This window comes from Canis lupus, chromosome 13, assembly GCF_048164855.1.
Source record: "Canis lupus baileyi chromosome 13, mCanLup2.hap1, whole genome shotgun sequence".
Lineage (NCBI taxonomy): Eukaryota > Metazoa > Chordata > Mammalia > Carnivora > Canidae > Canis > Canis lupus.
Genome location: NC_132850.1, coordinates 6,851,519 through 6,877,729, shown reverse-complemented (window position 1 = coordinate 6,877,729; position 26,211 = coordinate 6,851,519). Strand labels below are relative to the sequence as shown.

General features: G+C 56.4%; 1 protein-coding gene across 1 annotated transcript in view; it reads right to left on the bottom strand.

Moving 5' to 3' along the window:
* The window catches only part of GRIK3 (glutamate ionotropic receptor kainate type subunit 3), a 222,499-nt gene that overhangs the window by 10,503 nt on the left and 185,785 nt on the right, over positions 1–26,211 (bottom strand). The window contains exons 11-13 of the mRNA XM_072771904.1: positions 18,157–18,380; positions 12,610–12,728; positions 10,236–10,453 (exon numbers count right to left, since the gene is read on the bottom strand). Coding sequence (XP_072628005.1) covers positions 10,236–10,453; positions 12,610–12,728; positions 18,157–18,380 — 561 coding nt within the window. The remainder of the gene's footprint in view (positions 1–10,235; positions 10,454–12,609; positions 12,729–18,156; positions 18,381–26,211) is intronic.

The following is a 26,211-nucleotide window of genomic DNA, read 5'->3' as shown; positions in this document are numbered from 1 at the left end:
GGTGCTGGGGCCGGCAGACCAGGCCGAGGTTGAAGGGCCCCCGCTGCCTGAGGCAACGGGCAGATCGGGTGCGTGGCATTCACGAGATTTCTCAGGAAATGACCGCCAGCCACCTCCCTGCTCCCTGCGGGGAGTGGCCCTGCCCCGCGGATCCCGGGGCAGCAGGTGGCTCTACAGGCCCCGTTGGACTGGGCTGCTTCCAAGTCTGGCTGTGCCTGTCTGTGATGTCAGCCTGTCTGACTGGCACCCGGCCCAGCTCCGGTGTGCGTGACGGCGTGGGGGTGCTGGAGCAGGCTGGTGCCGGGGGATGGGCAGGGGACGCGGAGGAAAGGGTCTACTCTTCTCCGGGGCCTCCCCAGCCCTGGTGAGGGTTGTCCTCCCCAAAACTGGCTCCTGGAGCCCCAAGCAGGCCCAGGGGAGCAGGGAGCCCTGAAGCAGCAGGCAAGACCCCATTTGGAATTTGATGGAGACCCAGAATCCATCAAGGGCAGAGATGCCTCCTCCCGGCCTGGGGGCAGACAAGCAGACAAGCAGCCACTGTCCTACCTGCGATTTCCCTGCCTCGATGTGGAAGTCTGGAAGGGCTCGGATGCTTCTAGCTCCTGCCTGCCCGCAGCCATCCTGCTTTCTAGCCAGTCCCGCTTGCAACTACTCGGGTCACCACCAGTCCCTCCGGCCTCTCCAACTCTCACCTTCAAACCTGTGCTCCCCAGCTACTCCCTCTTGCCAGCTACTCCTCCCCCTCAGCTTTTCCTGCGGCCCCAGCCGCCCTCCCCTCCTAGCTACTCCTGCCCTTAAAAACATTCCCGATTTCCTGCTTTTCTGACTCCTCGGACATTGCTTAGTCTCTAGATAGTCTCTGATGTCCAGACTCACCTTCTCTGGCTCCTTTTCTCCCTCTGGGTCTTCCTCACTCTGTGACTGTTCCTGCCCAGACCCACTCTGGTAGGAAGCTTCTATCCAGCTCCAATGACCCCTGTCCCTGGTACTCATGCCCTTGTATCATCCCCTCCCCCTTGAGGGTGGGCCTGTCTAGCTACTCGCTTTTTTAACTGCCCCCAGAGGTGTCACTTCTGAGGTTAGGTTACAAGAGACTGACTCTCCTGCTCGCACTCTCTCTGGCTCTTCTCCCTGGCTGCTCTGATGGCAGCCGGTGGCCCTGCTGTGAGTCGCCCTGTGGAGAGGCCCACGTGGCCAGGAACAGAGGGCAGCCTCCAGCCAACAGTGAGCAGAGAACTGAAGCCCTCAGTCCAACAACGCAGGAGGAACGGAATGCTGCCAGCAATCACGTGAGCGAGCTTGGAAGCAGAGCCCTGAGATGACTACAGGCTTGACAGCAGCCTGTCCCAGACCCTGTGCAGAGGACCCAGCTGAGCTGTGCTGCCTCCCGACCCAGTCAGTGAGATTACAGTGCTGTTGTTTTAAGACACTAAGTAACCTTCTGTGCAGCAAGAGGCAACTAGTACACTCTCTTACCCACGTACACACGAGCTACTTCTGTGCCCCAAATAATTGTTTTTTCAGGTAATCAATTCCAGTGATTCCTCTAATCAGATCATCCAGGTCCAATCCTCTCTGGTGCCAGGGATGCATGCTTCTCAGATATCGGCCCTCGTGGTCACTATAACTAAGTACTATTACTCTACCCATGGCTCCAGCACCCCAGCTCTTTTTTCATCCCAGTCTCTCCTGCCTTCCAAATTCTTCTATGGGAAGCAGGGGGCTGATAAGACCATTAGGGCTCCCCTTACACCTCCTAATGCATCCATCCATCCATCCATTCATCTATCCAACCACCCATCAATCTATCCATCCGTCCATCCTCTCTCATTCATCATGTTCATGTTCCATCCCCGTGCTACCTACACACTAATTCATTCAACTAACTACTCAACTGCCCACCTAGCCTTTTACTTAACCATCCATCCAACCAACCACGTTCATCCATCCATCCAACCATCCAACCAACCACGTCCATCCATCCATCCATCCATCCATCCATCCATCCATCCATCCATCCTCTCATTTATCATGCTCATATTCTCACCTACATACTACCTACACACTAATTCATTCAACTAACTATGCAACTGTCCACCTGGCCTTTTAGTCATCCATCCATCCATCCATCCATCCATCCATCCATCCATCCATCTATCCAACCAACTAACCATGCATCCTCTCATTCATCATGTTCATGTTCTCACTCACATACTACTTACCCACTAATTCTCTCAACTAACTACTCAACTGTCCAGCTAGTGTGCTACTTAGTTACCCATCCTTTCATCCATGTATCTAACCAGTCATCTATCTATTCTCTTACCCAACCATCCACCCACTTCTCTACCTCACCTCTCTTACCCACTCGCTCTCCCATGAAGCCAGTCATCCATCAGTAAATCTCAAACACTGGCAAAAGTAACTTGACAATGAACCGGTCAGGTAGCCCTGCTCCACTTCTTCTGTCTCAGGAAGGGCTTAGCACTCCTCTTGTTTCTGCAAACTCCTCCCCGTATCCTCACCCAACACCCCATTCCTCCCTTACATAGGATGACGAGCAGAAACAGGGTTCTGACATTAAAGCATATGGTCTTTCCAGGAACACTCCACCATAAATGGAGACAGAAATTTCTTTTGGGGGTTGGAGGGCTATTGAGGCTCATAGGCTTTGAGGAAGACACATGAAAGCTCCAGCGGGTAAAGGAACACAATGAGGAAGAACACGAGAGAGAGGTCGGGCCAGTTGAAAGGAGAAGTGACAATACCACGTGAAGCTGGCTGTGATGCTGGTTTCAAGTGGATCTGCTCTCCCAGCCCCAGAGGCAACACATTCACACCTCCACCAGCTTTAGGCAGGTGGCTCTGAAATCTGCATCCCTAGAATGGCCACGACTGTACTTGTTCCGTAGCTTGGGGCTCCCACGCTCAACCACTTCCACTCATGGTCTCTGCTTCCATTTATGTTCCTTCCTGTGTTCCAGTGATTTCGTGATTCCAGGGCACATCCCCCCAAAAGCTCCTCTCTAGCAGGGCTGGTCTGAGGCAGAGAGGGAACACCTGGGGCCCCTCCCAGAGTCTCGGGTCCCTCACTCATCTCTTGGGCCTGGTCACCAGAGGTCTGAGTTTCTGTCACTGGCCTGAGCTCTAATCACCACCCCAGGGAACGGAGTCCCACATATCCATGGCTCCCACGTCATCCTGCTGGTCCCAGCTCCAGTGGGAATCTTACTTAATAAGCATTGCTTCAGGGCCAGTCACCCAAATCAATTAATGGAATCGTTTGGAGGAGCCAATACAGGGCGACGTGCCAGGACAGAGAAGCTTTTTTTATCAGTAAAATTGGCAAGAAAGTAAGTTTCAGGCTCACGACTTTCAATTCCAGCCTCCTCAAAGAAGTAAATTGATTTTCCCCAACTGAAGATACTTAATCTTGAGAATTTAACATTTCTGTACAAGAAAAATGTATATAGGTATATATATAAATGTATATCAATTTCAAAGGAAGCTGAATCCCAGGGAATGCGTGCAGGGAGGCAGTGGCAATGTGATTCCATGCGAGACCTGGGGTATTTTCCACGGTGGAAAGGAGACCTTTCCTCAAGTTAATTGGCTTGCTTATCCCTGGGTGTGGAGGCTTTGGCCTTATCAGATCCACATACTCGAGCAGTTAATCATGTCTCTGGGATTATTTCTGCGGGGACCAGGCATGCTCCCCGAGTCTGTGGCCTCTGCCTGCCGCTGTAGCCCACCTAGCCAGGACAGACTCACTGACCCTTCAGGCCAGCAGTAGCCCCTGCTGTTGGCACCTGACCCCTGAGGCTTGCCTGTGTGTGCATGTGTGTGTGTGTAGGGGTGGAGGCTGCAGGCTGGCCTGGCCCCTGCAGGGGAGTCTGGGTCAGCTTTGCTGCTTGGGCTCTGGTGTCATGCTAACCCGGGTTCCAATGCCGGCCCAACTCCTGCGTGGCCCCTGCATTTTGGCCTTCCGACTCTGCTCCTGCTGGAAGGCAGGGCTCTGACTCTGGACAGGCCAGCAGATGGGTCAGGAGACCCTGGAGGCTGAGATGGGGTGAGCCTTCCAGCTCAGGGGAGAGTCTGCTGAGCACCTGGAAGGTGGGGGGCTGGGCTGATGGGCCTCTCCAGGCCCTTTCCAGGCTCCGTGGCTGCAACAGGACAAGGCTGTGCGAGGGGGTGGGGACCAGACGATGCTGGAGCCCTGGGGAGCCTGGGAACCTTGGCCCCCAGCTCTGGTCTGCCCCCTGAGCGGCCATCCCCTGCTGTGACGGGCCTCCCCCAGAGGGCTCTCCTTGGAGGAGCTGCCTTCCGACAGTCTCTGCCTTCAAAGCTGCCCAAGTGATGTCACATCTCTGAGCCTCATGTCCCACATCTGTGAGATGGGAGTCGGCTAAGCACAGAGCCCGGCGCCTAATAAGTGCTGGACAAGCGGATGACATCATTATTTCTCCTGAAGGCTCTGTTTTCTCATTTGGAAACTGGGGATAATCTAGAGTGCAGAGTTTCTGTAGAAATGAAACGACACAGTGCTCAAGGCAGAAAACCCCCACTGTGGAGAGGGGCCGGGGAGGGCGCTGTAAATACGGAAAGAGCGCCGAGTGGAATTCTGATAGACTGGGAGAGCTGTTGCCTCTTGGCTCCCACAACTGTTGCTCAGCGGGAGAGCAGCTCTTTCTGGAAAGCCAGATCTTTCACATTTTCAAGAAGCTGGAAATGGGAATTTTTTTAAATGCAAAAATCTCTCCATTTTAAAATGCTGGCAACTCACGTATGAAAATGTAAGCAAACCGTATGGCCCCCCAAAACCGTGTCTGCGGGCTGAGCAGGCCTGTGTGTCACCACTTTCAACAACAAACAATAGGGAGAGTTGACACTCACTACACTGCGATCTCTGTGTCAGGTGTTGAGCTGCTTATGCACATCATCCCACTGTCCTCATCTCAGTAACTGCGAGGTGGCTGCTATCATCAGACCCATTTCACAGATGACCAAAGGCAGGGGCAGAGAGGGCCTCCGTGCCAGGAGCGCTCAGTCACTCCCCCCTTCACTGGCCGGGCCCTGTACCTGTCCCTGCTCCTCGGCTGCTGTCTGGGCCTCTGAGTCCTCGACGAAGCCTGCGGCCCCCACCTGGAGGGACTCGGAGGAAGGGAGACTCTCCAGGTGTCTTCGGGCGGGACCCCTCTCCAAAGTGGTCTGGTTAAGCCCTTTGAGGACTACGGGGCAAAAGGAGAAGAGCGTCCAGCCCACTTCCCAGTCTTCTGGGTCAACCAGCTGGAGGGGCTTCGGACTGGAGTGCTTCCGTGTGCCCGGTGCTGGGCTGACCGCCGGACGTCCAGCAGTGTGCTCAGTCCTCTCGCTGGTGGGCATCAGTATCCGTGTCACACGGGTGAACAGACTGAGGCTCGGAGAAATAAAGTGACTTACCCAAGGTCACCCAGTGGAGACAATGCCCAAGACTCAAGTCCTGGTGTGTCTGACCTTTAAGACCGGTGTGACCTGACTGCGCCAGCAGGGTGCCCGGCACCGAATCCTGCGTGGCCCCCGCATTTTGGCCTTGTGACCCTGCTCCTGCTGGAAGGCAGGGCTCTGATTCTGGACAGGCCAGCAGATGGGTCAGGAGACCCTGGAGGCTGAGATGGGGTGAGCCTTCCAGCTCAGGGGAGAGTCTGCTGAGCACCTGGAAGGTGGGGGGCTGGGCTGGTGGGCCTCTCCAGGCCCTTTCCAGGCTCCGTGGCTGCAGCAGGACAAGGCTGTGTTGGGGGTTGGGGAGGCCGGACGATGCTGGAGCCCTGGGGAGCCTGGGAACCTTGGCCCCCAGCTCTGGTCTGCCCCCTGAGCGGCCATCCCCTGCTGTGACGGGTCTCCCCCACGGTGACACCAAAGGGCACTGGATCCTTGGAGGAGCTGCCTTCCGACAGTCTCTGCCTTCAAAGCTGCCCAACGAACACGCTCCCCCAGTGTTCTCCTTTACATTTTGCCTACATATTTTTACAGCCAAACAGTGCTTTCAAAGACTTCCTTTTTCATCTCCTAATTAATTTTTATCTTCCCAGACGGAGGGAGGACAGCGCGGGAGACGCTGTTTGTGATGTTTGCTGCTCCCCGACAACTCTTCAAATGAAATTTCCTCTGGAACGCCGGGGCGCCTGGAGCTGCGCGTCTCCCGGGCTGCAAGGTGCGCGCCAGGGCTGGTGCCACCACCACCCTCCCGACCGAGAGCCCAAGAGGAGTGTGTTCTCTTTGGTTCCTGTCCTTAACACGTCTCCTCCTCTGGGCCACTTGGCTTCTGCTGTCCTTGTGCCGCTGGAGCAACTAGGACGGCTGCGTCAGGACTGTTAGGCTGGGGCTAAGCGCACCCGGCTGTGGCTTGGCTCCTGCCCCATCGAGTCAGAGAAGCCACAGGCACACGGTGACACAGCACGTGGGCCCCGGTGCCGGACCGCTGGGGTTCAAATCCCAGCTCTGCTTTTCACGAGCTGTTGATGGTAAAGCAAGTCAGTGGGAACTCAGGTTGCCATGGAGCCTACCTTCCTCAGGTGTCGAACGGAGACGAATGATAATGGTTTCCACGGTCCCGGCTTGCCGTGAGGGTGACACGCGTTACATTGGCTCAAGTGCCCCAATGTGGCCGGCACCTACTAAGTGCTCAACAGATGCTACCATTACCACTGACCTTGCCAGTGTGTCCTAGAAGTTCCGTGGCTGGCCCCTGAAGCTGATCCTTGCTCAACCCCAGTGCCGCACCCACTCGTGGGCAGGGGAGAGGCCTAGCCCTCCAGAAGAGCCTAGAGTGCGCGTGGGGGAGCGTGCTGCGTGTGCACACAGAATTATCTGACCTGACGTCGTGCTTCCTCCACTGACCTGCTGTGTGATCACAGGCAAAACCACCCACCCACTCTGTTTCTCCGGGTGAAACTCAGGTTTCCTTCCAGCTGTAAAAACTGAAAGTGGTGAGTCCATCAACAGATGAACGGATAAAGATGTGGTCTCTCTCTATATACAATGGACTACCAGTCCATTGTATATATAGAAAAAAAAAAAAAGTGAAATCTTGCCCTTTGCAATGACATGGCCGGAACTAGAGGGTGTCATGTGCGCTAAGGGAAAGAGGTCAATCAGAGAAAGACAATTATACGTGGAATTTAAGACACAAAACAGAGGATCGTGGGGCGAGAGAGGGAAAAATAAGACAGAAGCAGAGAGGGAGACCAACCATTAGAGACTCTTCATCACGGGAAACAAACTGAGGGTCGCTGGAGGGGAGGGGGGTGGGGATGGGGTACTCGGGGGACGGGCATTAAGGAGGGCCCGTGATGGGATGAGCCCTGGGTGCTATACAAGCCTGATGGATCACTGACCTCTACTTCCGAAACCAGTAATATTATATGTTAATTATTTGAATTTAAATTAAAAAAAAAAGTGATACTGAGGAGGCTACCACTTTGCCCAGGGGGCTGGGAGGCAGGAGGTGTGACTGGAAAGCCCGGCTGGTAGAGTAAGGAGGACAGAGGCACATCCAGGGAACTTGGGGGGGGGGTGTTGTGCTTCTAGCTCATCGTCTGGGGTGGAGTCAATAGCCCCACATTCGGGCTCCTCTCTGCCTGCAAAGCACCCCATTGCTGCCGTCAGGGAAAGGGACCCTGGGCTAGAAGAGCCTCCTGAGAATTAAAGCAAGAGACAAGGTGGCCAGACGTCCAGGGCAGTTAACTGGTGATCGGGAGCTGCTGTTCCTGGCCAGGAGCCCTCGTGAGCATGGGCCCCGGTGCCCCAGGCCCAGCTGGGTGACAGCATATATGCGCGAGGGCGGGGTGGGCCGCCGGGGGTGCCGCTGGGCGCGGAGGACAGCGGCCCGGTGGGGAGCTGGCCCTGGGCTCTTGGAAGCCAATGTGAGCATCTTAGCGTGGAGGGCGGGGGGAGGCCAGGGCATCCAATCTGCGGCGATGAGCCCGCACCAGGCTTATTTATGCCGCTTCCCTTTGATCGGGAGCCCTGCTTAGAGACGGGCTCATGTGTAATGCATGAGAGATGCTCGGGCACAGTCAGAGGGCTGGGCCACAGCCTGGGGACACCAGCAGGCACACTCGCACCAGCACACACACGCGGGCAGGAACCACGACATGCACACGCAGACAGTGCATGCAGGGGCTGTTGCACACACACAGGCACGGCCCGTTACATACACAGGCTGACACCTACACAGACACGCTTGCATGCAGGGGCCATCACACACACACATGCATGGCCCGGTACATTCACAGGCTGACACCCACGCAGACACGCGTGCATGCAGGAGCCGTCGCGCACACACAGGCATGGCCCATTACATACATAGACTGACACCCACACAGACAGGCGTGCATGCAGGGGCCATCACACACACATACGAGCCATTACACATATGCATGCCTGGGCTGGGACACACACAGATGTCATCCCCCGTGCTCACCTCTGTCCACATGTACCCGTGGGGACATCCAGGTAGACAGACACACATGTAACCTCCATGCACGTATACATCTAGACATTCTGGCACAGCCACACTCATAGGCACATGTCCATGCACCCAGATCACAGAGACGCACGCACACGTATGCTTGCCAGTACACGTACAGATTTTTGCAAATACTCACGTCCAAACACAAAGATACACATACACCCACACAGGCAGACTTTGCACACCAGCACCTGTGTGTACGCACGCACCCTTAAATGCAGGTTTATATGGATCACGCACGCACGCAGGTGCACACATGCTCACATACCGCTCACAAACACGTAGGGTCCCAGAGAGCTCCTACTATGCCTGTGACGATGCTTTTATGCGCCCAAATGCATGTATAGTGACCCCTCAGGAAGGCCACACTTGCCACTTCTCAGTGGCAGCAGCAGTGTCACACGAGGGGAGCCCTTTCCTTCTGTCTTTCCACTTTACTGAACACCTGCTTCCATCCTCAAGGAGGGTCACAGGGGAGGCCAGAGTAGGGGAGAGTGCTGGTGGGGCTGCAGGGCGCGGGGGGAGAGGTTTTCCCTCCCAGTCCTCTCCCTCCTGCCCTCTCCTCACTCAGGCCCCACTGGAGGCTCAGTCCAGTCCTCCGAGGCTTAGCCCGGAAGGAAACCAGAGCTGGAGGATAGGGAACAGGGCCCAGGCTTCCAAGTGACGAATAAATAAATGGATGAATGGACCTACAGCCCCCAGAGCTCCCGAAGCCTGACCACTTCAAAGAAACCATGAGAACAGAGGCACCTGGAAACTCATAAAAACGTGCATTCTTGGCCCTGCCCCAGACTTCCTACACTGGAAACCCGGAAGGCGGGGCCCGGGAACCTGGGTTTTCCCAAGCCTCCCAGATGATTGGGATCACGTTCACGTCTCAGAACCGTGGCCTAGAGAATGGGCTTTTGCAGGAAGGCAGACCTGGGTCCTTCAGCTGTTGAGTTCTTGGACAACCTGCTTCGTCACTCTGAGCCTCAGTTTCCACACGTGTACCGTGGAAATAATCGTGGTGTCTACCTCACAGGAGTTGTCGTAAAGGGTCAGTGAGGCCGCGCTGCTAGTCTGGGGGCGGTAGCTCTTGTGATTTTTACCTTAATTCCTGTAAGAACATTTATCCCATCAGTCTCCTAAACCCTAGCTACTCTAGTAAGTGAAAATCCTTGGGGGAACTGGACCAACACCCCCAAAGCAGGAGGAGCAGTAAAGCTGGGGCCAGACCCCATCAGAACAGGAGCCCTAGCAGGGACAGGGGCTTTAGCCGGACACCAGCCGTCCAAGAGTATAACATGCGAAGAAATGTTTATTTTTTGCTGCTGCCCCCTCAGGGGTGGAGAGCTTGCCGCCAAGCGCAGGCCAGCCTCTTAGGACACGGATGTCGCCGAAACCTTAAGCCAAAGGTGAGGGAGCCCAGTGGCCCCCGTACGTGTCTGTGTGTCTGGACCACGCTTCTCCTTCCCCCTTTCCCAGCCTCATCCTTCCACCTGTCCTCCTCCGATGATTTAGAGAAAAAACCAGCACATTGACCCCATGCATGGTCCCAGGTGTGAAAATGTGTAGGATCTGTGCTGGGACACACTCTGGTGGCCGCACCATCATCACAGCTTCCCCAAAGTCAACTGGTCTCCAACAGGGAAGGGCCCGAGCCCTGGGGATTCCTGCACGGTTTGGGAAGGACAGTGACGGGCGTGGGAGGGTCCGCTCGTGCAAGGGAGGGAGAGGGTCTCACCTTGAAGAAAGTCATGGTGGCCCCATCCTTGACGGCCCCATACTCAATTTTGGTTTGCTTGGCCAGGTCATCAGCAGAGTCGATGGGCGACTCCATGCGTTCCACTGTCAGAAAAGCAGCCAGGTTGGCCGTGTAGGAGGAGATGATGATGAGCGTGAAGAACCACCAGATGCCACCGATGATGCGCGTGGACAGGGCTTTGGGCATCAGCTCTGACCCTGGGAGGATGGAGAAAGGCACGTGGTCCCTGACACCGTCTAGGGCTGCTCAGGGCCCCGGCGTCACAGACCCCACTGATGACCTAGTAACAGCTCAGCAGTGGTCGTCACTGTGCTCCCCGGACCAGCAAGCAGCGCCTGGGGTCTTGCTAGAGTCCCCAGCACATTCTCAGGCCCCTTCCCAGGACCTACTGATTCTGTCCCTTCAGGGGTGGGGCCCAGAAATCTGGGTTCGGCCCAGATCAGCCCTCCAGGTGGTTCCCGTGCTGCTAAAATTTAAGAACCAGATGACACGCGCACGCACATTTCATAGGACCCTGGGGTCCCTGGGTCAGAAGGGCTGGGGGTAGAAATCCCTGCACTCAGGTGAATCCTGCTCCCAGCTCCACGTGACCGCGCTGGACATTTTTCCTCTCTGGAGACTCATCCATCCTCAGTCCCAGCCTCTCACAACTACCGTGAGACCGCCGTGCTTTCACTGCAAGTGAGAGTGCAAATACGTGCCGTATACAAACACAAGCCGGCTGGGCGGTGCTGTGCAGCAGGAGGAAAATCAACACTTTTTGAAGCTCTTTGCCAAAATAGATCACTCTTCCTCCCCGACCTTGGGCGTGGAGCACAATTTAGATGAAACCTTCTAAGTGAAGTAATTAACTAGGCGGCTTTCAAGAGATTTAAATAGCAAGTGACTCCTGAACTTTCCAGAATATTGGGACCTGCATTCTGAAAAGTGCTTTGATACGGATGATTTTTTTTCCCTTCTTCTTCTACTCAAAGAAATCACTCAAAGGAGAGTTTTTCAAATACATGACTATTTTTTCTCCCTCCTAATCAAAACCCCACGGGGAATACATCAGGGGCCAGGCTTTGAATAGCCCTGGAGGTGGGAGAGGAGAAGCGATGACTGCGTTGAGGGGCTTCCGGGTCTTTCCCAACTGTCCCTGAGAAAAGATGATGGACAAAGAAGTGAGGTGAGGCTCCAGGACACACATTAATGGTGGGACAGAAAGACGCACTTGCCCTGAAGGCAGCCTGTCATCGCTTCCCAGCTCCCCTCCGCCAGATTGCTCCACCCCCGAGATTGCTCCAGGTCATCAGCAGAGGGTTTGGCAGGTAGTGGTCACTCAGGACACGCTGGGATCCTGTCATTCGTTTGGCATTTGCCGACAGAGGTCTCCTGAGGGCCAGGGTTTGTGCTGGGCCTCGAGAGCACACACAGCTGAGTGCCCTTGGATCCCCTTCCTTTCCTTGCCCCCTTGTCACCCAATGCGCCTTCATGGGATCCTAACATAGGCAGAGACTTTGGTCCCACCACCACCTTCTTCTCTGAGTTAAGAGGCTCTGGACATGTGACTCGACAGGTTGAACCCATGAACTTGTGGATCCTGGCCAGAAAGGCTGGGGATGGGGGGTCCTCCCTGGGAGGGGGATGCTTCTCTCCTGGCACCCACCCTTCTGCCCATGGTGTCTCTGCAGCCAGTGTGGGTGCTCTGCTTTCTGAGACATCTGACTAGCTGCAGAGCTGACCAAAAGCAGGGCCCCCAGGCCAGGGTCAGGTGAGATAACCAGCCGTCCCTCTAGAGAATGTAGGAAAATGTTGTCCTTCTGTGCAGACCCTTCCTGATGCACTCAGGCTGATAGCCCCACCTTGACCATGACCCTGCTCACTCCCAGGCTCCCCACGGCCAGGTGGTCACCGAGTCCTATCCTTGCTACATCCTGAAGTTCTCGGAGTCCATCTCTGTCTTCCACCCCCATGGCCACCACCCAGGTTCAGGCCTTAACCTCCCTGCCCCCAGTCTCCTCCATCCTCAGCTCGACTTGACTCAGCCAGAGTGTAAGGTGACAGGGCCATCAGCCGGGTTGGCCCCAGCAAGCAGGACGCTCCTGCTCCACAGCGGTTAGGGATGAGCCCTGCACATCACGGGTATAGGGTGGCTTATCTGCTTTAGCCTCACACCCCGAGCCCCGTCCAGCCACGGTAGCGAGGGTGGACGGGGACCTGAGACCAGGGTACAGACCAGGGCTGACAGCTCAGCAGGTCTGAGGCTGCTCTGGAGGGTGGGCAGGCTCTGCTGACTCAGGGGCACCCCGCGCCCCCGACCTGCCCCCCGACCCCCGGGAGGAGGGAACCCCTGGGGAGAGAGGGCACATACCTTGCTGCATCAAGGACCCCATTCCGAACCAGAAGCTGTTCAGCAGAGTGAAGTTGTTTTCTACGACCTCGGAGCCAGGATTGCAGGGATGAGCATCGTACCACTCGTAAGGGCTGAACCTGGAAGGGAGAGGGGGGCAGTGGGGCAGAGCTGCGGGGAGCCCACGGAGGAGGGGGCGTCCAGGCCACGGGAGCTGCCTGTTTAGCAAACATTGATGTGCTGCCACTTTAGCATCAATTTACTCGGTGCTCTGCTGGGGAGGCAGGGAATGGGAAATCAGGGCCATTTTGCGTCTTGTTCTTTATCGTTAGTGCCCTTTTCCGGTTGTAAAAGTAATTCAGCAGTATCTCTGAAAATTAAAAGCACACATGCCCTTCAACCTAGCAATTCCGCGACTCATTATCTGGCCTAGGAAAAAAAAAAAACAAACGCCCTGACATGAGCTTATATAAAGAGAAGCGCGCAAGGGTGTTTATCAAAGCATTGTTTGTAATAGCGAAAAACTGGAAACAGCCTAAATGTCCTTCAACAGAAGAATGATTAAGTAAACGATGTCAGAGGCACCCTCTGCAATGTCACACGGCTGATAGAACAGAACGAGAGACATCTGGAGGTACTGACGGGGAAAGATCTTCCACCCATACTGTTTGGCAAAAAAAAAAAAAAAAAAAAAGATAAAATAAGAACAATATGATCACATTTATATAAATAGATTCGCAAAGATACAGCTCTCTGGTGCCTTACGTACGTGTGTATACAAACGCATTGGAAGGGTCTGGAAAGATCCACATCTAAAAAAATACCAGCGTTTATTACCTCCGGGGAAGGGGGGTTCAAAGGGCGGCCGGAATTTCAGAGAAGCCTGTTGCTTTAGACAGATTATACGAATTTTTAGAAATGAGAATGGGTTTTTTCTATTACTTGTATACTTAAGATGGGGGAAAAAAAAAGCAAAGCATACTCTTCATAAAATATTCAAGCAGTAGAGAAGACTACGATGAAAAAGTGAAGGAGGTCCTCCAGGATCCCACCCCCGGGGAGAGAACAACGTGTTATATAATTGTTCAGATTTTTCTCTCTGAATATACAAATACCTGAGTGACAGGGAAAAAATGTTACTTAGAGCTGCGCCCCTCCCCACCCCACTGCCTGGTAAGGAAGAGAAGTCCTGATAACTGGAGGGATCTTTGCTGCATGGATTCCAGGTGAGGACATGTAAGCAGGGGGAAGCGAGAGCACCCTGGGGAGACTGGGAGACCCTGGGGAGACCCTGGAGAGAGCCCCCCCCCAGAGGCTGGCGTGGCTGGCGTGGGGTCGGACGCTGAGATGACAGGCCCAGCAGGAGAGGCGCGTCCAGTGGAATTTTGTTTTGTTTTCTAATGCATGATATGCTTTAAGCGTGATGTTGAGACTTTTCTATCCCCCTTTTAAAAGCTTTAATAAATTATACATTGATCACCAAAGCTCGCGTGAGAAGAATTCCGTTTTCACCACGTGGGGAGACCCTACCCATGTGAAATCTTAAAGGGAGGCTTTAAACCAAGATGGGGATATTCAAAGGGAATGGCCACGAACAGGCTTGAGGCTCTAAAAATCCACAAAGGAGAGGCGAGGTGGAGGCTGCTGTGGGAAGGTTCTGGAGAAAAGCCTCGGGAGGGCGGTACATTCAGGGGTCCCTGCGTCCCCCCTGTGAAGTCCAGGGAGTGGGGTTGCCATGAGCCCGGTGGGTGGCCCTGCAATGAGTAGAGCCTGCCTGGGGGTCTGGAGGGCCGGGGTCGGGCTGCTGGGTGGCTCCCGGGTGCTTGCAGGAGCGCGAGTCCCTGTCGCACGGCATTGGTCTGCACGCCCAGATGCAGCCAGATACACGGACACTGGGCCAGCAGCGCGTCCCTGGACCAGGTGGGCCCAAGGAGACAGATCCAGCCCCGCGCCACCTTGAGCCCCGTCCGAGAAGGGCCCCAAGACCCCAGAAGGGAGAGGCCATGGGGCAGGGGCTGCTGGCGGAGGAGCAGGCCGGCCAGGGAGGCTCTGCAGGAGGGGGCCCACGTGCCAGGCAAGGCCAGAGGTCTGATTTGCCGGCAAAGGTAGAAATGTCGAGGACTTGACTGGACCCAACCTTCTAATTCCTGATTTGCGACAGTGTTTGTGGTTAGAGAGACACCGAGGGTCTCTTTCTGTGACCTGGAAGCGAGCCAAGAAGTGACAGGTGCCTGCAGGGCTCTGCCGGGGGCAACGAGAGCCCCAGGTCGGAGCCCCCCAGAAGGCCGGGTCGGGGTGGGGAGACAACGTAGAGATGATTTCTGATGAGGCCACACAAGGGTTGTGGGTCTTACGTGCACACACGTACGCGATACCGAGGGTTGTTTTCAGACACAAGGAAGGATGATACCGTAGTGCTGCCTGCAACTTGGGCTCCTCACTGAGTACGTCACCGGCCTCCTGCTAGACCCGTTTTTCCAGATGTGCTTTTTCCTCTCTGAAACTACCTCCTAGGGGTCTTCGATCCCTCCTCCGCTGGCGGTGCTGGGCCCGTCCCCGTCTCCCACTGCCGCACACTCTGCCGGAAGAGACGCCCCTGAGGACACCTCCATAGGCACCCATGCCCACGGGCAGGCCCTGTCCTCCAAGGAGAGGTTTTCTAGATTTGCGGGGGGGGCGGGGGGCGGTGGAGACCATCAGTGGTGACTTTCAATAGGATAAATTCCCAGCGGTGGAGCTGCCCATCATGATACAACCACCTGGCTCTAGAACGGGCCTCTTGGTCCAACAGGACTTGGAGGTTGACAAAATGACAGGTGCCCATTTTGCAGATGGGGAGGTGGTTTGGAGCAGTCAGGGGGCTGGAGGGCCCAGATTCTAACCCCTAAGGCCACAGGAGAGGACAGAAGTGGGTTGGATCCTGGATAGTAAGGAAGGTGTCCCCCGAAGTTCACGAAGGATCTTGGATTAAGGGCTCGCAGCTGCGAAGGACCGTCCAGTCATGCACACGGGTAGGAGCTAGGAGAGGCTGACCTGGTGATACCTCTAGGTCTCCACTTGTGGGAGAAGCTGAAGTCCAGCCCTGGTGATGGAGGTGTAGACAGAGCACCGGCCAGCTGGGGCCATCTCTTCCCCGGGCTGCTCATCTGCACTGGATTTGACCAGAATGTGAGTCCCGGGAGCTGGACTGGCTGGCAGCTGACCCTCAGCCCTGCCCCGGGGATCCCGCATTTAGGACCATGTCCTTGCCATGAGGGCCAGCCATCCCGCTGTCTCCCTTCCTTTCTCCTTCTCCCTCTCCGAGCATAAAGCAGAATAAACAGGTGGCAGAGAAGAGCGTTGGTCAACGCGGGGACTCCTGGTGCTAGACAGACACAGGCCAGGCCAGCTGGCAAGCTGGGCATCCCCATAACACGCCACAGCTGCCCTGGAGCGGCCCGGGGAACTGCCCACGCTTCCAAGACCCCATGTCTGGGGCAGCTGCGTCCGGCTCTCCAGCAGCCAGCGTGGAGTGGTCCAAAGGACACCGGTCACGTGGAGGGGGGACAGAGGCCACATCCATCCTGTAGATGCGCCATGCTTGACTCGGTGTTGGAAGACATCGAGTTAGCGACGACCTGCACAAGCCACGAGGTGACACACAAAAAATTTGACTCTCTGTCTAAATAGCATGAACGTTGCAGCGCGGGGCCTGCGTCCCTGCTTAGCACAGTGTGTCGGGGCCGAGGAGCGGCTGCCCCGCTGGCCAGGCGTGCGTCCTCCTCCTGCTTCATTCTCTCACGCTTCCTGTCCGGCCCCGGGCACACCAGTGTTTGCCACCCCGATTTAAAGATGGGCGGGTCTGGCTCTGGGGTCCAGCCCTGGAAGCAGAAGCTGTCTGACCTTGGGCCCTGGCTCGGCCTTCCTGAGCTTCACTTGCTGCTTCTGCACAGTGGGCAGAAGTATCCCCACCTCCTCAGACCTCTGTAAGGATCCGACGGGATGGGTGCGAATGAGGTGAGTGTGGTGCAACGTGATAGCTGTCCTCTGTTCAGGGCCCTGTGGCCAGGTCCCTTGTCCCTCTCCTGTCCCCTTGGCTGTCCTGTGTCATTCTAGCAGCTGCAGAAGTCCCAGCTCTTCCAGAAAGCCTCTCCAGCCTAACCTCAGGAGGGGGGCCCCTACCTTCCCTGCCAGGAGACAGAAGGTGAAAAGCAGGCTGAAAGGCTGGGATGGGGAGACTGGGTGGGGGGACTGGCCTTGCATCGGTGGGCAGGAATCCTGCTGGAGAAGCCAGAACTGCTTTCCAGGGGGCAGGAGCCGAGAGCCGGCTAGAGCTGCTCAAATGACGGTGAGAGCTCTGGAGAGGGGCGCCTGCTTTCAAAGGCTCGTTAGGCCATTAGAGAAAGAGGCGTGATGAAGGCCTCTCCCGGGGGGCTGGGCAGCGGGCGGGGCCGGGCAGGCAGGCGGCACCGGCCAGCTGGCAGCCACGGGCGTCCGGAGAGGAGAGGACGATTTCATCCCTCACATCCTTCCCTTTGGTCTCTCTCTGTGCGGGAGGAGGGAGCCAAGGGGGCTTGGTGGGAGGGAGCCTTTCAAAGAAGACTCAGGAGGGAAAAAAAAAAAAGGCCCAAACACAAGTCCTTGAATCTCCAATTGCCTCTCCAAAGAAGTCTCTCTTCGCACCTTGTTAGGATGTAGAGGACAAAGAAGGAGGGTGGGGGCTGGGGCTGGAGCCTGGAAGCAGGAGGCAGAGGGCTGGGGGTCCAGGAGGCACCGACCTGGGGCAGGGGCACAGGACACACGTCCAGGGGGCCGGGGATGTGCCTGACACACACAACACCGGGTGGTCAGAGCTCCAATGCCAGTTGTGTCCCTTACTGCTGGGGTGGCCTTGCTGGGCACGGGGCCTTTGCGAGCCTCAGGTGTCTCCCATTCGTGGCGGTGACGGGGCAGGGGGGTGGGTGGCGCTGAGAGAATTAGGTCATGAACAGGGCTGTGAGGCACAGAGCTCGGCGCTTGGCAAGCAGCAGGCGCCCAGTAAACACGGAGCTACACCTGACCCTGGTGACCACCTCCGACCGGGCACCAGCAGGCTCATGCTACGTCTAGTTCGTGCGGAGGACCGAGTGTGCGAGGCAGCTGCCAGCATGTGTTATGGACAGGGATGCGTGTGTTTATATGGCACTGTTCCTCCCACTCTGTGGACACGGTCTGTTTTCCAAGTTTCCATCCTGTCACCGGACTGTCCGATGCACGGAAGTCTGTCGTCCTGGGCGCCTGGCCCAGGTGGTGAAGCTCTGGGCAGTGACCTAACCTCTCCAAGCCTGCTCAAGGGGCCTGGGACACTCCTGCTGCCTCCTGGATGCAGACCGGGGTAAGGCCTGGGGATGCAAGCTTGGGGTGGGGTGGGGCGGGGAGGAGGGGCAACAGAATGTTCTGGGGGTCTGAGCCTCAGGAGGGTAGAGAGGGGCAGGAACAGCAGTGGCCCGAACCTGGGCCTTCTGTGCTAAGGCCCCCGATGTGGTGACCAGTGTGGCTTCCCTGAAACCCCAACCTTGGGCCAGAGCCCTGGGCCGGCATCGCCCTTACCTGGCAATGACAAAGAGGACACAGCTGACCCCCAGGTAGGCGAGCAGCACATACATCCAGATGTCTGGGGACAGGGGGTTGAGGAAGGAGAAGACACTGGGGTTGGTGCCGTTGGGCTTTCGATACAGGATGCTCACACCGAGCGTCATGAAGGGCTTGGAGAAGTCGATGGCCTTCTCGCGGATGTGGGTGATGGTCAGGGGGGCCACGGCCAGATCTGCCTTCTGCAACGAGAGGGAGACACACACCCAGACGTGAGTAAAGTCTCAGACGAGCAGGGGACAGACACCTCTTCCTGGAGGAGGGGAGGGCAGGGGGTCAAGGGGAGTCTGTCTCCAGAACCTTGGGGTCACTCGACCGTTCTTCAGTGTTGACAGACCCCCTCCTTCTGTGCCAGGCCGGGCCCGGAGTGCCGAGGAGACAGTGGTGACTTAGACCGAACCCCTGTTTCCCAGGAGCTCGCGGTATCAACGTGCAGCGGAGGGAAACCCATGAAACCTGCACCCGTGTGGTTCGCTCCCCAAATGGCGCTTTGTCAAATACACACAGTTCAGCAAACCTACACACACTTAGAAACAGCTCCTGCTCTTTACTGGCGACTTTTCAGACATCACGAAGAGGACGCGGAGTCCGGAACAAACCTTCCTTGAATCTGCTTTCCTGTCCTGTCCACTTCTCGACTGCTTCTCCCTCTTCTGGATATTTTATGCACCCTCAAAGCCTCAAAATTCAATTGGGCCCATATAATACCCTTGTTAGAGGGAGAGGGGAGCCCAGAGCCCCCTTCGGTCGATCGGGTGAGGGGAGGGAAGAGGGCAAAGGCGGCTCGGAGTGTTCCCACGCTGGCCAACTTGAGCTCATCACAATGTTCAGGAGGGTAATAATTAAAGGTCCGTCTCTTTGGTCTGAGATTTCCTGATTAAACACCTATAATCCCTCATTCCCATCTTCCCAGCCTCCTCCCCGTGGCTCTCCTCCTACAAAGGCCCCATTTAATTGCTTCCTGTTCCCCACATGCCCTTTCCCGCCTCCATGCTTTGCACACACTGTGCCCTGCCGAGAACACCCTCTCCCCGCTGTCTCTAACCACCACCCCTATTTCCGCGCATATGCCGCCTCCAGTGCCAAACACCCATGAAGCTTGCTCACCCCCACGGTAAGGTCCTAACCCGCTCAGTTCCAATGCAGGATGCGTGGCCATGGGACTCTCTGTCTTATCTGCCTATTTACCTGTGACTTCCTAAGCGCAGCTGGGCCATAGCTGGGGCCTTGCTTTGCTTGTCCGTTCCCAAGCCCATCTCAGCCCTGTAGTATTGTTGACGGTGTTCCCCCTGGGAGGGCTCCTGTGGATAGTGACCTATCACAGCGTGAACCGGGTTATCACTTCCCTGTCTTAGGAGAGGGCAGGACGGAGAGGTCAGGTTCTAAAGAACAGCACGAAAGACCCTTTGGCCAAGGGTGGGCAGCTGCTTCCGACACCCTTTCTAAGGCCTGTAGGCAGCCACCCAATGGCTTGGTCCAGTTTGCTTCATTCATTCATTCACTCACTCGTTCATTCATTTTATGAGCTCCGCTAAGCACGAGAGATTCAGAGCTGAGCCAAAAGGACGTGGTTCCTGCCTCGGGGCTCACAGCCTAGTGGGGGACACAGACATTCATCAAACTGTTTACTAAATGGTAGCTGTTAACACCATCTCTGATTTCACCAATCCTAGCATAGGAACCAGCCGCCAAACTGAAGTCAGACTTCCAGGAAGGGAAGCCTGACCTGGGTAGACTCCGCAGCTTCCCCAGGCTGGGGGCGGCGGGGGTGGAGGGCGGCCTTGCTGGCAGACACGAAACCACGACACTGCAACCTCCGTGTTTTTCCTTTTAAGGGCAGCCCCCACATCCGGCGACTGACATGCGGAGCCCAAGGGTCCAGTGACCCTTAGAACCTGGGACACCAGGGAGGAGGAGCCTGTTATAAAGGACGTGTCAGAGTGGGATCGTCCTTTGGTAAATTTTGGAATGTGTGAGTTGGAACTTGCCTTGCTTCGAAGGCAGACGAAGAAGAAGTGCACAGCTGCCGCCCCCCCGGCCCCCAGGAGCCCTCAGGGTGTATACAAAGAAGAGAACGATCAGGGAAGGTGCAGAGTGAGAGACCCAGCTCCTGCTCTTACGGAGCTTCCGGTCTAGTGAGCAACCAAGGGGGGATGTTGACAGGACTCAGTAGGGTGGGGACAAAGGTGTGATATCCTGGAAGGTTCCTTTTATTCTCGAGTTCAGGATCCTCTATAATGTTGGCACAAGGCGGGTGTAGTGGGCTTTAGATTCTAGAACTCAGCCTCCCCTGGCCCTGGCCCTTCAAAGCACATTGTTTGGGAGGCTGTGCTCTGACTCCAAAGTCATCATCGCTGTACATTTGGAGCTGGTCTCTGGGAACAGCTTCTGGGGCTTGGACTGGGTTCTCGGGAAGGATCTCAAAGTCAACGGTGCCAGTCTTCCTCTGGCTTTGATGGCAGGTTGGACGAAAGGACTAGTGACCGAGGATCAGGGTGTCTGCCGCCATGCGGGTTCCACGAGAAGGGGTCCGGGACTGGCAAGGAGGCCAACTCTAGAGCTGCGGGCACCTGCTTCTTCCCTAGCGCCATCCTGGAACCTTCCTAGGATCCGCCCGCCAGCTTCCCGCTGCTCTCGGGCTCTCAGAGGTCAGGAGGTGGGTGTCTACACACATTCTGTGCCTACAGCAGCCAGTCAGCTGGTCAACCTGCTCTCCTTCACGGGGAGCTTTGATGCGTGTTCTCCCTCGGGCTTCAGGAAGCCTGGCGTTCTCCACTTTGATTTTGGTTTAGGCAAGAAACACTACATTTCACCGTTGGTTACGATTTCTCTGAAAAAGGCATTATTTCGTCCGGCTTCCCTTGCAAGAGTGGAACAGATGTCAAGCCTCTGCTTGTCAGTTCATTACTTGGAATGAAAGGCCCAACCTTGGCAGGCTCTTCCCACTTGTGCAAGATTTCTTTGAGGGTGATTCATAAAATCATAGGCTGTCAGAGCTGGACCAGAGACCTTCAGGAACATCTATGCCAACCCTCCACTCTTATGGAGGGAAACTGAGGCTCCATGAAGGTCCAAGGCCTTTGCTCTCATGCTCACGGTGCTCACAGCTTTGAACAAACCAAACCTCTGACTCGTCCAACATATTCATTGATCTCACCGGTGATTTGTTGGCCCCGTCTGCCTCAGGACCTTTCTCTACTTTTGTCTAAACCTCTCAACTGGGCAGGACAACCCTTCCAGGACATTACTTGAACCCCATAAGCCAGTTTCCACCTCCCAAGAGTCTGTCAGGACCCACCTGGCTCCAGCCTCTCCCACTCTGCTCCATGGGGCCACTTGGCGCCCTTTGCTCCCCCACATCTCCAGCAACCAGAGCTGAAGGCAGGATTGGCTAAACCACCTGCAGCTCCCTCTTCTGGCCCAGAGCATCCTGCCACCTCAGCTGCTGGCTGGACACTACTAGCCTTGTCGCAGAAAGTGAAACCGGGGAAACCTCCTCCAGATTCCAAGAACAGACAACAACCATGGTCCCACTTCTTGTAACTCATTGCTGATCAGCCTTCTCCTCTGCCAGGGGTCCTCCAAGGGGAAAAGCTCAGGCCCCTGAGCCCCAGGGGGGTTGCTACCTGGGTCTGGTGACCCTGCTGGCACCTGCCTACTTGCATTCTCAGGTAAGGTCTCCACCAGATCCCCTGTCTCTATGCTCTGCCTCTTGTTTGGGATCCCCTGGGTGGGGTGCAGGGGGATCTTGCTGCTCAGATTGTGACCTGCTACGGTTAAAATAGTAAGAACCACTGTCATTCACAGATGGATCCTATACCCCAGGCATTGCTAAACATGCCATACAGGATCCTCCCAGCAGCCTCACGTGGCAGTAAATGTCCTAGCACATTCTAGATGAGGGTGCTGTGGCTCGGTCAGGCTATGAGGTTTGTTCAAGCTCTCCTTGTCTGGGTGGCCAGTGGCGTCGGTGATACAGTAGTGAGTGAGCAGAGCTGCCTTCCAAGCTGGTGAATGGCTGGGCCGGTACCTGGACTTGGTTCACTGCGACCTCAAACCCCCATGTTTTACCACACTATCACGCAAACCACATGTAGGGGGGTTGAATTGTGCACCCCCTCCAAATATGTTCAAGTCCTAATCCCTAGCATCCGTGAATATGAGCTTGGAAATAGGCCCTTCCACTCCCCGCCCCCCAATAAAATAGTCTTTTATTATTGCCACTGGGATTAAACAGCATCGGCGAGATTGCCGGGGGAGTATCGGGCGCTGTGTGCAAAAGGGGGCACAGTGTGTATCTTCAGTGGGCGTGTTTACTTCCCCCAGGATCGGGCTCTCTCTGGCCCCTGCTGAGTGTCCCTGAATCCATCACTGGGTCCAGCAGCCGCTCCTGGGCGTGCAGCACCGCGGGTCTGTGTGCATCCGGTCTCTACCTCGCAGGTGTTCCTTTGCATGTCCCCAGCAACACTCCCCACGTGGTTTCAAATTCTCACAACACTCCTGCCTGCCTCTCCAACAGCCAAAATTAAAAAAAAAAAAGATATTGATAATACCAAGTGCTGACAAGGATGCATAGCAACCGGGCCTCTTCTAGCTTGTTGGCGGGAACGTAAAATGGTGTGGCCACTCCGGTCGCCGGTTATGAGAAAAGACTATAACTCCGGAATGGCTGCATGGAAGAGATGCATAGGGCAAGGTATGTGGGAAGGGAAACGAAGCTCCCGCGTCCTCCCTCTTTCTCTCGGGGCACGCCACTCTCCCCACATCTCCATGGGTTCACCAACCTGGACGCTCTGGAAATAGGGTCTATGCAGAAGTAACGAAGTCAAGAAGGGAGTCACACTGCATGAGGGTGAGCTCTACGCCCCAGGCCTGGCGTCCTTACAAGCGGAGAAGAGGACACACAAGGACAAGGACACACAGGCCCCGTGACACTGGGGGCAGATAGCGGAGCGATGCAGGGTCAGGCCAAGGAACACCACGGATGCCCCCCGCAGTGGAAGCCGGGGGAGGGGGCGTGATGTGATGAGCACTGGCTGTGACACGCGGCCGATACATCACTGCACGCTACCTCTGAAGCTAAGTGTGTACTTGATTGAGCTAATTGAGCTTGAAGGAAAAAAAAAAAGGACCAATTCTTCCAACACCTTGACTTCTGATGTCCGGCCTGCAGAACTGAGAGAGAATAAATCTGTTGTTTTAAGCCACTTAGCGTGTGGCCGTCGGCCACGGCAGCCCTGGGTCCCTCGTACACCGGCCACTTAGATCCTGAGCAGGATGCACAAGGCTCCTCCCACCTCCCCATTCACAAGAGCAGGCCCTACGGCTGGGCCCGCGCTGCCCTGGCCCGAACGTGGGCTGCATTGCTGGAGACGTGAACCCCACTCCGGCTGCCGACCACGGCCGCCACGGGGTCTCCCCATTGTACGCTTCGCATGGCCTGGTCTGCCTTCTGAGCCCTACGGCTGCAGGAACATGCAGACTCGCCCCCGCTTCCCTCCAGATCCTTCTGCTCCTGCTTCCTCGGCCCCTTAAGAAAACCAGTCTCACTCCTGCCACGCACGCGGGACTTCTCCCCAGGGCTCTGTGTGCCGCCTCCCTGCCCACGTACGTGGTGGTAGCCACGGGCTTCGCCCTGCGGTCTTCCCTCAAAGTCGCGTCGCTCCAGCTAGGATGCGTCCAGTCTCAACCCTGCTGACTGTACATTGAGACCCGCCTCGGCCCCGAGGATAAGGCGTTCTCATCAGGGGTTCCGTAGCCTTTAGATGATCTAAGAGAACTTTCTGCAGCGCCAGGGAAGCTCTGCATCTGCGTCGTCCAGCCCGGGAACCGCTAGCCCTACGCGGCTTGGGTAACTGAGGAGCTGAGTCCATACTTGAATTAATTTTGAACTAAAGAATTTTAAAAGTCGTCTTTATTTTAAGTTCAGATGTAAATCACCCCCCATAGCTGGTGGCTACGGAGCTGGAAAGGGCACACGGGCCCTGCCCGCCTCTCCAGCCTTTCCTTACCTCCTGTCCCCTTGCGTGTGTTCTACTAGCTTCTTTCGGAGCCCCTCACCTCAGGACCTTTGCACGTGTGCGTTCCTCTACCTGGAGCTTCCGAATTTCTTCCTCCACAAACTTTTTGTCTAGCTAATGGCTACTTGGGGTCGCAGCGCAGTTACGCCCACAAACAAAATCCTCCGATGGTGATGTCTGGTTTCCCTAGTGATTCTTCTCACGGCGCAAGTATTTTCATGCCTAGTGTTGACCACAGCTGGGTTTTAGAGAGGCTTGCTGGTGTCTCCCCTGCTGGGCCATCAACTCCCAGGAGCAGGGCCTGAGGCTGTGTCTTTCCACCGCTGTGCGCCCCACGCCTGGCCCAGCGCCCGCCGTCCGAAGACTCTGGGACTGAGCGAGTCAGCGTGTGCGGGAGAGACACGAGCAAGCACATCCTCAGAGCCAGCTGGCTGAGCACCTGCCACTTCGTAAGGGCTCAAAGCAAGTCCCAGGGGGTGTCTGCTGATGACCCCCCAGACTCCAAGCTTAAGGAAACCCAGCGCTGCTTTGAGAGCCGCCGGATGTGAACCTGACCACCAACAGCCCCAACAACCCACACACCAGAACTCCGGGGAGAGAACCCTGGAAAATTCTCGAGTTGTCTACGGATGGGTCAAGTCCCAGCACCTGTAGTCTCCACACGCTGGCTTCCTGAGCCGTGGCGGCCTCACTGCCCGCCTGGGCGAGCTGCTGTGCCCACAGCCCCTCGTGCTGCTCCTCAGGGCCCTTATCACAACTAACTTACTTGTAAGTCACTGTTTAACCCCTGGCTCGTCTGCTGGTGTGTAAGCTCCAGGAGGGCAGGGGCCAAACTGGATCACACACGGGTGTATCTCTGGGGTCAGCACGAAGCCTGGCCTGAAGGAGCTCAGTAAAGTTCTTTTGCAAGACTGACCTACAAAATGCCCCTAACGGTCCTAACCAACCTTTACCACAGCCTAAGGGGGGGGGTGGTGCTGAGCTCTGCCTCGGTTTCCCTGCTTGGCACCCCTATTCTCCCTGAAGCCACCTGACCCATGCTGGTCTGCTTGGGTCCTGCCCTCTGACTGTCTCTCATCCTCCTCCCTCCAGTTAGGACCCTGTTCCTGGGACCCTGGCCCCAGAGGGCCCCTTACTTCTGGCCTTTCCACTGAAAGCCCTCACCTGTCCCCATGACCCTCCTCAGGTAGGTCCCAGCGATGTCTTCAGCTCCACATCCTTCCCCGGTCATTGCCCTGGGCTGCCTGGCCACCCTGGGGAGGGTCACCTGTCTCTCCCACCCCCAGCCTGGCCTGCTCCACCTAGGACTCTGTTCCACCCCCAGGTGAGCTCCCAGCAGGCCTAGCTTGCAAGCGCCCTGTCCTGGGCTCGGGGAGGGGGCCTGAGTGGGGGCTGGGACACAGCCTGCCCTGGCCGTGTAAACAGGGGTCGGGTCCAATGCGTCCAGGTCTGCTCCCTGGTTGGAAGACAATGGGACACAGTGGGGTGATGGCGGTAATGTCTGAGACCAGATCTTCCCCTCACACCTGCCCTCCTACCTGGAGGCTGGGAGACATCGTCCCAAGCCTGTGTCCTCCTTCACTCACCCGACACGTGTGCCACCTTCATTGCACGCCCGGAAGCCACAAATGACCCGGGCCCCCTCCCTGGATTTCTCTGCAAGCTGCCGGCCAAGGGACAGGGAAGGTATTTCAGAACTGCCCCCACCTGTCCCAAGTCTTTAGCAACTTCCTCCAGGTCCCAGGCAGGGCGCAGCTCGGGGGGCGCCCCCCGCTCCGGGACATGTGATGGGGGATGCCCCCCTCCACTCCCACTTCTGAAGGAGACCCCCTTCCCACACCTTGTGTCACCAGCAGGCAGGCAGGGGTCCACCCAGGGCCCAGCGCGGCAGGGTCCTGCCAACCCTGCAGGCCCCCTGCCGAGGGTGGAGACGTGGGCATCCTTGGTGCCCCCCCCAAGCAGGTACCCCGTCTGTACCCCGGGTAGCTCCTCC